Genomic DNA, 12,915 nt, shown 5'->3' with positions numbered 1-12,915 from the left:
AAGTCTGACTGTCCACTTGATCTTTGCCTCTTATCTTGTACACCTCTATCAAGTCACCTCTCATCCTCCTTCTCTCCAAAGAGAAAAGCCCTAGCTCACTCAACCTATCCTCATAAGGCATGCTCTCCAATCCAGGCAACATCCTGGTAAGTCTCCTCTGCACCCTCTCTAAAGCTTCCACATCCTTCCTATAATGAGGTGACCAGAACTGAACACAATACTCCAAGTGTGGTCTAACCAGAGTTTTATAGAGCTGCAACATTACCTGGCGACTCGAACTCAATACCCTGACTAATGAAAGCCAAAACACCGTACGCCTTCTTAACAACCATGTCAACCTGCACGGCAACCTTGAGGGATCTATGGATGTAGGCCTCAAGATCCCTCTGTTCCTCCACACTGCTAAGAGTCCTGCCATTAGCCTTGTATTCTGCCTTCAAGTTCGATCTCCCAAAGTGTATCACTTCACACTTATCTGGGTTAAACTCCATCTGCTACTTCTCAGCCCAGCTCTGCATTCTATCAATATCCTGTTGTAACCTACAGCAACCTTCTACACTATCCACAACACCACCAACCCTTGTCATCTGCAAACTTACTTACCCACCCTGCCACTTCCTCATCCAGGTCATTTATAGAAATCACAGAGCAGGGGTCCCAGAATAGATCCCTGCACAACACCACTGGTTATCAACCTCCAGGCAGAATATGCTCCATCTACCACCACCCTCTGTCTATGGGCAAGAGAATTCTGAATCCGCACAGCCAAGTTTCCCTGGATCCTATGCCTCCTGACTTTCTGAATGAGCCTTCCATGAGAAAGCTTATCAAATGCCTCACTGAAATCCACATACACTACATCCACTGCTCTACCTTCAACAATGTGCTTTGATTTCTTTGAGGATGTGTCAATCAGCCTATGTTTCTCCAAAGGCCCATAAATCCTGTCTCTAAGAATCCTCCAGTACTACCACCACTGAAGACTCACTGGCCTGTAATTCCCAGAATTGTCCCTACTCCCTTTCTTGAACAAAGGAACAACATCTGCCACCATCCAGTCATTTGGCACTACTCCTGTGGCCAGTGAGGATGCAAAGATCATTGCCAAAGGAACAGCAATCTCTTTCCTCGCTTCCCATAATAACCTTGGATATATCCCATCCAGCCCCGATCACTTAAAATATCCTAATGTTTTTCAAACATTCCAGTACATCCTCTTTTCTCACATCGACGTGCCCTAGTGTATCAGCCTGAGGTACACCATCCTTTCAAACATCAAAGTCTCTTTTACTAGTAAGTACTGAAGCAAAGTATTCATTAAGGACCTCCCCTACCTCTTCCGACTCCAGGCACCTGTTTCCTCTTTTATCCCTGATCGGTCCTACCCTCACTCTTGTCATCCTCCTATTCTTCACATGTGTAGAACACCTTGGGGTTTTCCTTAATCCTACTCACCAAGGCCTTCTCATGCCCCCTTCTAGCTCTCCTAAGTCCATTCCTAAGCTCCCTCCTGGCTACCTTGTAACTCTCCAAGGCCCTGTCTGATCCTTGCTTTCTAAACCTCAGGTAAGCTTCTTTCTTCCTCTTGACAAGACATTCTACATTTCTTGTCAAACAGTTCCTTCACTCATCCTTACCCTCTCAGTGGGACAAACCTATCCAGAACCCCATGCAAGCATGCCCCAGACAACCTCCACATTTCTACTGTGCACTTCCCTAAGAACATCTGTTCCCAATTTATGCTCCCAAGTTCCTGCTTAATAGCATCATAATTCCCCCCTTCCCCAATTAAATACTGTCTCATATCGTCTGCTCCTATCCCTCTCCAAGGCAATGGTAAAGGTCCAGGAGTTATGGTCACTGTCTCCAAAATGCTCTCCCACCGGGATCTGAAACCCGATCAGGTTCATTGCCTAGTACCAGGTCCAGTACGGCGTCTCCTCTAGTCAGCCTGTCCACATACTGTGTCAGCAATCCTTCCTGGACACACCTAACAAACTCTGCCCCATCTATCCCCTTTAAACTAAGGAAGTGCCAATCAATATTAGGGAACTTGAAATCACCCATGACAACAACCCTGTTATTTTTGCACTTCTCCAAAATCTGTCTCCCAATCTACTCCTCAATGTCTCTGCTACTATTGGGGGGCAGGGGGAAAATGTCTGTAGAATACTCCAAATAGAGTGATCGCTCCCTTCCCGTTTCTGACCCTGGCACCAGGGAGGCAACATACCATCCAGGAGTCTCACATCCACAGAATCTCCTGCCTACTCCCCTTATAATAGAATCCCTATCACTACCACCCTCCTATTCTCCCCCCTTCCCTTCTGTACCACACAACCAGGCTCAGTGTGAGAGACCCAGTCACTGCAGCTTTCCCCTGGTAGGTCATTCCCCCAACAGTATACCTGTTGCTGAGGGGAACAGCCACAGGGGTACTCTGCACAACCTATCTATTCTCCATCCTTCTACTGACAGTCACCCAGCTACCTGCCTCCTGCAGCTTCGGAGCGAATGCCTCTCTGTAGCTCTTATCTATGAACTCCTCATTATCCTGTAGGAGCCAAAGGTCATCCAACTGCAGCTCCAGTTCCCTAACACAGTCTGTAAGGAGCTGCAGCTGGAGGTCTCCCAGAACTCCCACATCTCACAAGATGAACACACCACTGACCCCAGGGCCATTCTAACTACTCTAGCCTGGCACTAAAGAAATAATCAAAGAAAGAAACTAACCAGAGACTTACCTTAGCCTCCTTCTACTCTCACCAAAGCCTCAGTGCCTCAGTGCCTCAGTCCTCTCTCTCTCTCTCTCTCTCTCTCTCTCTCTCTCTCTCTCTCTCTCTCTCTCTCTCTCTCTCTCTCTCACACACACACTCACTCTCACACACACACACTCACTCTCACACTCTCTCACACACACACACACACACACACACACACACACACACACACACACACACACACACACACACACACACACACACACACACACACACACACCAACAAAATGGCTATTCTGCTTATAACTACCTTTGTTTTAGTTGCTGCTGCTAATTAGCCAATCAACTGGTAACAATGAGCAAATGTGCCTCCCTGACTGCATCACTGCACTTGTCTAAATCAAATGCACTCAGTCTTTTTCCCAGGGTTGAGTAATGAAGAATTAGAGGCTTCAGGTGAGAGGGGAAAGATTCTCTAGGAACTTGAGGGGGAACTTTTTTTACACAAAGGGTGGTATGTATTGTGGAATGAGCTGCCAGAAGAAGTGGTTGAGGCAGGTACAATGACAACTTTTAAAAGATAATTGGACAGGTACATGGATAGGAAAGGTTTAGAAGGATTTGGTCAAATGCTGGCAAATGGGACTAGCTTGGATGGGCATTTTGGTCAGCATGGACCAGTTGGGCCGAAGGGCCTGTTTCCGTGCTGCATGACTCTATGACTCTAAATTCCATCTGCCGTTCCTTTGTCCACTTTCCTTGTTGACAACCTTCTTCACTGTTCAGCACATCACCAATTTTGGTGTCATCCATAAACTTAGTAATCATGCCACCAAAATTCTCATCCAAATAACATATGTGACAAACAACAGTGGACCCAGCACTGCTCCCTGCGTTCACAGAACTCCAATCTGAAAAACAACCCTCCACTTCCATCCTCTAACTCCTCCCACCAAGCCAATTTTGTACTCAATTGGCTCGCTCACCCTGGATTCCATGTGTTAAATCTGCTGGACCTGCCTACCATGCAGGACCTTGTCAAAGGCCCTGTCAAAGTCCATGCAAACAATGCCTACAGCTCTGCCCTCAGCAATCCTCTTGGTCACCTCTTCAAAAAACTCAATCAAAATCTTGAAACACAATTTCCCATGCACAAAGCCATGCTGACTATTCCTAATCAGTCATTGCCTTTCCAAATACAGAAAGATCGTATCTCTCAGAATCCTCTCCTGTAACTTTCCCACCAAGGATGTTAGGCTCACCAACCTGTAGTTCCCTGGCTTGTCCTTGCAGCCCTTCTTAAATAAAGGTACAACATTAGCCACCCTCCAGTGTTCTAGTACATCACCCATAGCTAACAATGATACAAAAATCTCTGCCAGGGCTCCAGCAAAGTCAAAACACAGGGATTTATTCACCTTTATGCATCTCAAGAATGCCAACACTTCCTCTTTTGTAATATTAGCATGTTTCAGGACATCACTTCTCTTCCCTGAATTCTCTAGCTTCCATGACCTTCTTCACAGTAAATTTAAGAGAGAAGTATTTATTTAAGAGCTGCACATCTCCTGTGGATCCACACATAGATGACCACATTGATCCCTAAAGGAACCTATTATCTCCTTAGTTACCCTTTTGCACTTAATATACTTATAGATATCTTAGGATTCTTCTTTATCTTATCTGCCAAGAATATTTCATGTCCCCTATTTGCCATCCTAGTTTCCTTCTTAAGTGTGCTCCTGCACTCCTACACCTCAAGGGATTTGCCTGATCCCAGCTGCCTGACATATGCCTCCTTCTTTTTCCCGACCAGAGGCTCAATATCTCTTGTCATCCAGGGTTTCCTAATCCTGCCAGCCTTGCCCTTCACTCTAGCAGGAACACTTTAGCCCTGATCCCTCCCTATCTCATTTTTAAATGTCTCCCACTTACCAGATATCCCTTTACCGGCTAACAGCCCCTCCCAACCAACCTTTGCGTGTTCAAGTCTAATGTTATCATAATTAGCCTTGCCCCAATGTTGGACTTTAACTTGTGGACCAGTCCTATCTTTTTTTCATAACTATTTTGAAACTAATAGATTTATGATCACTGTTCCCAAAGTGCTCCCCCACTGACACTTCAGTCATCTGCCCAGCTTCATTTCCCAACAGGAGGTCAAGTGTTGACCCCTCTCTAGTAGGGCCATCCACAAATTACTTGAGAAAACTTTCCTGGACACACCTAACAAACTCTGCCCCATCTAATCCTTTAGCCCCATCTAGTCCCACTCAACATGAGGGAAGTTGAAATCACTTACTATCACAACCCTATTATTCCTTCACCTATCTTCGATCTCCCTACATACTTGCTCCTGCTGACTATTGGAAGGCCTATAGTGCAATCCCATCAAAGTGATCACCCCCCTCTTATTTCTAAATTCGAACCATTTCACCTCACTGGAAGTTTCCTCTCTAAGTACTGCAGTGACGTTCTCCCTAATCAAAAACACAACTCCCACTCACCTCCTTACCTCCACCTCTATCGTGGCTGTAGCACCCATACTCTGGAACGTTGAGCTGCCAGTACTGCCTATCCCTCAACCATGTTTCTGGAACAGCTGTACTATCACAATCCCATGTGCCTATCCATGCACTGAACTCATCTGCTTTACCTGATTGGCTTCTTGCATTAAAATAAATGCAGTTTAGCCTGTCAGACCTTCCTCACTCCCTGTCCTGCCTACCAGACTTGCTCGCTGTAACTTCTGTGTTTGCCTCAACTTTGTCATCTGCTACACTACTACTTTGGGTCCCACTCCCCTGGCCAGAATAACTTAAACCCTCTCAAGTAACTTGCAAATCTCCCTGCCAGGATAGTGATACCCCTCTAGTTCAGGTGCAAACTGACCGTCTTGTACACCACAATTTAAGAAGGATCTAAATTGTTGGAAGTAATTCATTTACTAGTCTAGTACCTGGAATGGACAGGTTGCTTTATGAGGAAAGGTTGGGCTGGAACTACTTGTACCTGTTCGAGTTTAGAAGAGTGAGAAGGGACTTGATGAAAACAAACAAGATGCCCGGGGTCTTGCTAGGTTAGATGTGAAGACCATGTTTCCTTTAATGGGAGAATCAAGAACTAGGTGTCATTGTTTAAAAATAAGGAGTTGCCTACCTATGACAGACAGGAGGCAATATTTTTTCCTCTCAGAGGCTGTGAGTCTTTGGAACTCCCTTCCCTAAAGGGCAGTGAAAGCAGAGTATATTTTTAAAGCAGGGGTAGATAGATTCCTAATACTGGGATGAAAGGTTCCTGTAGGTAATCAGGAATGGGAAGTTAAGGTGACAATCAGATCAGCCGTGATGTTATTAACTAATGGAGCAGGCTTACGAGGCCAAGTGACCTACATTTGCTCCAAATTCATGGGTGTATGCTCATATTAAGCTCTAACAGTAACTCAAAAAAAAATCACCAGCTAATAGCTAGGATCTGAGGATTTTAAGAAATAAGAACAGAAAATGTTGGAACTGTGAGTAGATCGTTAAGATTTCAGATCAATGACTGTTCAACGAAATATTTAAAGAGTGTAGCAGCTTATAGCAATTTCAAGAACAATGCAGAAAACAGTCACCCAAGAAATTACACTCTTTTAAGATTACCTAACATTTTTTTGATTATTGTGTTTCACGTGTGAAGAATTAAGTACAAATCAGATTTTTGGTATACTAACCTTCCAAAAGCGTGGAATATGTTTTTGATTAATCTCATAAAAATTGAAAATTCAGATAACAACTGGAATATAATGCCTACCTTAAATCCATTCTGATTACAGTTCCTCTGCATTCACCCTATCAGTGTCATTCCATAGCAATCTTAGTGTCAATGGTGAAGTTAGATTTTAATTTGGCAGACTCAACCTCACTGCTTATTTTATTGGGCTGGAGTATAGAATCTAGTTCGGGAGAGCTGAGGGCGTTTGGTGAGTCTGCTGGAGAAGAGGGGATCAGGGAACTTTGGTAAATAACCATGCAACTGTTCTAGTGAAGGAAAGAAATGAGGTGTTGCAAAAAACGTGAAAGATTGATTTAGGTAAATGGCTGAGTTAACTACCTGGGACAATTGAGCTATAAATGGGGTGTTACAACTTCAATGCACTAATATAAAGGGGATAATCAACAGGAAATTCTAGGCCATTGTCTTTAACCTTGATCAGGTAACTCACAGAGGAAAATATTCCAGTTTAGCTGATTTTTTTTTAACAGAAACAAGGAAAATATCTTAAGATTTTCCTTAAGAAGTTAAATGGGCTGGGCTACACCTCTGACAGACCAGGTCAAGGAAAGGACATGTTAAATTGACTTAATGTACCTTTTTGATTTCATCTCTTCATTTATTGACATAACATCACTTAAAATGTAATGGCAAATTTAGTGCTAACTATTTGAATATAATTATATTACTGTGTATAATCAGTCAAAATGTGTTGATTAACTCATGCCTTAAATATCTGTCACAGCTCCCAATGTTGTGTGAATAACTCAGAACTCAGACTTGACTGTCAGAAAACCAAGGAAAAATCAGGTAAAAAGGTCGATGTCTTTCTTAGAGTTTGGGGCCCAAACTTTACAATTTAGCAATCCCAGTGCAAACTTTTATATGATGGGAGCATGTGGTATAAAGAAACCGAATGGCTTGTGTAAATGCATGTCCATGATTAGCAGAACACATAGTAAATAGATGGTAAATCATGCAGGGATACTGATCTCAGTGCATATTTTTCTGAAGATCTTCTGCAATTAAGATGTAACCATTACAATTTAGCACTTCCTCTGCAACAGCTTGCCATCTGGAACGTCTTTTGAGGGGCTCTGAATTGGAAAAAGTAAATTTTAATTAGATAAGAAAGATGTACATAATTAATGCATGGTTAAATAGTCTTTTCACCAAGTTTTATTTTTGCAAGAATTTGGGGTTGAACAGTGCATTCTGATGACCGTGTTGAAGTATGTCATTTTTTGTGAGGGTAAAAGATGACTTTTCTGCTTCCCTCCAACTTTGCGCTCTTGCGTACAATTCCTCCCAGTCTCTCAGTTTTCCTAGCTACTACAATGATAGCATTTGTGATTTACTTACTGTTGTCTTCATCTGTAAGTTACAGACATGTTTAAAATAGAACAAAAAAAGGATCAGTTTAATAATGTCCATCGTTTGTTTTCGTCACCTTCCACATTCAAATGAAACTAACAAAACTTGTAATTGGGGAAGGTTCACTAAGATATCGGCAGTTTAAGGATGAAACTCGTCTTCTTATTTATGAACCATACTAACTTTGCTAGCAATTGATTTTACATTTTCCTTCTTATTTTGTAGATAACATCTACAACAATATCTCAGTTGCACAATGGAGGAAACATCAGACAATGAACAAAATGACAAAAGAGGACTCTCCATCTGTGATATATCAAAATGACATAAAGTTTGGAAAATGTAAAGATTAAATAACTAAAGACATGACCTAAATATGCGTGGTGAACCATGTATTTTCAAGTGTTAGATGTAGGATTTGTAAAGCTAATTGATGTACCAGCAGACATTATCAAGATGAACCAAAACAATAAATAGGATGCTTGGGTTTTGCAGGCGGGAAACTAGGTCAGAGAAGAAAACGGAAATATGGAGTCTCATTAGACTCAGAGAACATGCAATGCATTTTAATTTTAAATTTTTTTTTTAAATTTTATTTACGACGTGGTAACAGTCCATTCCGGCCCAACGAGTCCACGCCGCCCATTTTAAACCCAAATTAACCTACCCGTACGTCTTTGGAATATGGGAGGAAACCGGGGCACCCGGAGGAAACCCACGCAGACACAGGAGAATGTGTCCTTACAGACAGCGACGGGAATCGAAGCCCAATCGCTGGCGCTGTAATAGCGTCGCGCTAACCGCTACGCTACTGTAACATGAGGCAACAGACAAAAGGCATAAGATGACACTGAAGAAAGTTCATTTATGCAACGACCAATAATTATAGCAACAGGAAGTGGTATCCACAGAAAAGCTTCCCAGTTGTGGAGCAGTATTCATATCGTGGACGGACACAGGCTGTGAAGTTCCTCGAAGCTTGTTTAAAACATCATTCATCATCAGGATGATTGATAGAAGAGGAAAAACAGAGTCACTGCTGATGGTGAAGAGGGAGGACAACAGGACTGGTGACCTCAGTAGGAGCAAGTCTGACATGATATTTCACCTTAACACCCACTTCACATAATAGAAAAAAAAAGCATGGCCAGCTCTAGTTCAGTTCCAATCCTTGTGATTGATAGATTTGATTTTATTTGACAAGATAATAGAATAGTACAACACAGGAACAGGCCAGGGAATATAAAGAATGGGCAGGCCAGTTTTGAATCCTGTCTACCAAGTCACCATGGGTCCCATGATTCTTAATCTTCTGGATCAGCCTACCATGAGGAACCTGTCAAATGACTTACTAAAGTTCATGTAGACAACATCCACTGCCCTACCCTCATCAATCATCTTGGTCACTTCCTCGAAGTACTCAGTCAAATTCTCGAGGCATGACCTGATCCGCACAAAGTCATGCTGACTATCCCTAATAACCCCATTGTTTTCTAAATGCAAGTAAATCCTATCCCTGAGAATCCTCTCCAATAACTTCCCTACCACTGATATAATTTGCTGTATTATCCCTACTGCCCTTCTTAAACAAAAGAACAATATTGGCTTTGCTCCAGTCCTCTGGAAGCTTGCCCGTGTGCTAGAGAGGATGCAAGGATCTCTGTCATGGCCCCAGGAATTGCATCTCTTGCCTCTCTCAATAACCTGGGATAGATCCCATCAGGCCCTGGGGACTAATCCACCTCAATGTTCTTCAAGAGACCTAACATCTCCTCCATCTTGATATCAATATGCTGCAGAATATCAGCATACCCCTCCCTGATCTCACCATCCTCCATGTTCTTCTCCTTGGTGAATACTGATGCAAAGTACTCATTTAGTATCTTGTCCACTTCCTCTGGCTCCAGGTGTAAATTCCCTCCTTTGTCCTTGAGTGGTCCTACACACTCCTTCATCACCATCTTGTTTTTAATGTATGGATAAAATTCCTTGGGTTTATCCTTAATCCTACAAGGACATTTCGTGGCCCCCTTTGGCCCTCCTGATTCCTTGTTTGAGTTCTTTTCTGCTTTCTTTATATTCCTCCATGGCCCTGTCTGATTTCAGCTTCCTGAACCTTACATACGCTTTTTTTCCACTAAATTTACAGCATCCCTGGACATCCAAGATTCCCAAGTCTTGCCATCCTTGCCTTTCTTCCTCACTGGAACATGCTGATCCTGAATTCTGATCAGCTGGTCTTTGAACAACTCCCACACATCAGCTACTCTGATAACAGCTGCTCCCAATCTACTCTTCCCAGCTTCTCCCTAATAATGTTGCAATTTGCCTTTCCCCAATATAGCACTTTCCTCTGAGTTCCGGACTTATCCTTATCCATAACTATCTTAAAACTTAAGGAGCTGTGATCACTGTTCCCGAAATGCTCTCCCACTGAAACACCAATCACCTGGCCAGTCTCATTTCCAAATACAAAGTCTCATAAGAAGCTGAAAGACTTATTAATATTTGGAGAGAGCAAGTGATTTTGCTTTAACGAAGGCTTGAAAAGCTTCAAAGTTTACTCTGCTACTGGAAGAGATACCAGGTGGGACTTCAAAGTACCTGTTGACATCAAACTAATATTGTCTGAATCTCGGGAGTTGTATCATAAGATTGAGTGCATATGCCTGGACCAGAGCCATAATAATTTTAGCATATGGCTGGTAGTTGGAAAAGTGTCTGGGAATTCTTGACTGCTTTGATCTAACTGCTGTTATGGAAAAATTCTTACTTAGAAGTTAGACCCATTGTACACAACTCTTATGCACACATTGGATTGTGCTGCCATTCATTAACAACCATTGGAAAATTGGCCAGATATCTCTGGGTAAAATTCACCTTAACATGTCTGATTTCAGTCTCACCTCTCACGGGACATCCAATGGGCAATGACTACTTCTATGTTTACTGAGAGAAATTACAGACTAAAGGCAAGGCCTATGATCAAAAACACAGTAAAACAAGGAGCAAGTTGGCAAAGGACCATCAACTAAGGGGCCCCACTCTGCGCATTAATATTGTGCCCATAGACTCTTCCAGGATTAGCTTTTTGTGCTCCGCTTTTGCCCACAAGCATCTTTGGTTGAACAACTTTATATTATGCACCTCAATGCAAGGGACTATGATCACTGGCTCCTTGATGAAACTGTCACTCACTTGAGGCCATTCATAGCATGAGGATCAATTGGGCCATATCACTGAGTGTGAGACTGTGCGCTGGCAAACAGAAAGCATTCATGTTGCAGTACTGTGGGTGCCCTGTGGTCTTAAGGAGCTAACTAGCTTCCCAGCAATCAGCATGGCAATAACAATTGGTAATTGGTAATCAGTAATTGGTTTATTTTGTCTCATAGTGAAAAGCTTTGTTTTGCATGCCATTTATACAGATCATTCCAGACATAAGTACATCAAGGTAGTACAAAGGGAAAAGCAATAACTGAATGCAGAATATAGCATTACAGTTACAGAAAAAGAGCAGTGCAGGCTGACAAGTCAGGTGCAAGGGCCATGATGAGGTAGATTGAGAGGTCAAGATTTCATCATTTTCATACAAGAAGTCTGTTGAGGAGTCTTATAACAGCGGGATACAAGCAGTCCTTAAGCCTGAGGGTGCGTGTTTTCAAGCTTTTGTATCTTCTGTCCAATGGAAGGAGGGAGAAGGGGGAGAAGAGAGAATGTCTGGGGTAGGAGGATTATTTGATTATGTTGGCTGCTTTCCTGAGGCAGCGAGAAGAGTAGACAGATTCATTGGAGGGGAGGCTGGTTTTCATGATAGACTGGGCTATGATCACAACTGTCTGCAATTTCTTGCGGTCTTGGGCAGAGCAGTTGCCTTCCCAAGTTGTAATGCATCCAGATAGGATGCTCGCTATGGTGCATCTACAGACAACTGCAACAGGGGTGGTACAGGTAAAGTTTTATTACACAATTCATGATGAAAACCAGCCCAATAATTTTTTTCTACCATGCTTTTCTGCAATTTCCCTGTTCTTTGCCAATCAACATTTTTGGTGCTAGCAGTTTGAGACAGAGAGCTCCCCTGGCATTTCCATGTTACAATGGTGCCAGATACCTTAATTGTCCAATGTATTGTTCCTCTAATGCCTCGTCCACTCATAACTTGTCTGCTTCCCATTAGTTGTTCTCAACCACCCAGTATGTTTCACATTTAGTTGCAGTACATTCATCCGTTGTTCCCCTGATCCTGATTACAACAGTGTATCCTGGCTCGGAGTTTTGATGTGTTGGATTTGGTGTTGAGTGTAACTCTGTTGAGTGTAACTGTGGGCAAGTATCCTAGAATGCCTCATGGTCATGCCATGTTTACTCTCTTCCAATAATAAATGAATGTTTCTACATAAATATATACATACTTCAAAATTGGCTCTGTATGAATATTGTGGTTGATTTCAAAAGCCAATTAAAGTGGCTGTAGTCTGTGTGAACATTGCACAGCTCCATTTCTAATGATAGTGGTCTCTGTTGAAAGAGTGATTTCAATTATTGTCTGTTGCATGTAATGTCAATGTAAAACTGGGGTTGCTGTGTTATTACTACAGAATGCAAAAGAAATTGGTTGAAGGTTGGTACTTGCTTACTATCAACGATTCCTATTAATTGTAACCTCTGAGTATGTTTCTTTTCCCTCTGTGCTCTTTAAAATCCTGCAAGTAGCACAAAATCCTGACATTGCTATTCCTTTATCGGCTGAGTACTGCTACCTAACAACAATGTGGAAGTATTTTCACTGAAAGGGCAGTTCAAGGAGGAGACTCACCACCAGCTTTTCATAGGCAATTAGGATGGACAATAAATGTTGGCTTCACCTATTGTGCCTGTAGCCCATAAATGAACTAGAATCATAGAGTTTTACAGCTCAGGAATGAGCCCTTCGGCCCACCATGGCCATCTTGCCAGCCCATAATGGATAATTAAACATATTTATAGGTCAGGACATAGTTCTTCCAGGAAATGATGACAGATTTTGAATAAATATTTGTATTGCTGTAATCACAGGACAATA

General features: G+C 42.4%; 1 protein-coding gene across 1 annotated transcript in view; it reads left to right on the top strand.

Moving 5' to 3' along the window:
* Positions 1–8,203, top strand: part of LOC127580395 (uncharacterized) — a 42,253-nt gene extending 34,050 nt beyond the window's left edge. The window contains exons 6-7 of the mRNA XM_052033800.1: positions 7,222–7,286; positions 8,076–8,203. Of these exons, the coding sequence (XP_051889760.1) occupies positions 7,222–7,286; positions 8,076–8,203 (193 nt within the window). The remainder of the gene's footprint in view (positions 1–7,221; positions 7,287–8,075) is intronic.
* The last annotated feature ends 4,712 nt before the right edge of the window (positions 8,204–12,915 follow it).

Source organism: Pristis pectinata, chromosome 2, assembly GCF_009764475.1.
Source record: "Pristis pectinata isolate sPriPec2 chromosome 2, sPriPec2.1.pri, whole genome shotgun sequence".
Classification (NCBI taxonomy): Eukaryota; Metazoa; Chordata; class Chondrichthyes; order Rhinopristiformes; family Pristidae; genus Pristis; species Pristis pectinata.
The sequence above is the reverse complement of the archived record's forward strand: the minus strand, read 5'-3'. Positions and strand labels throughout refer to the sequence as shown.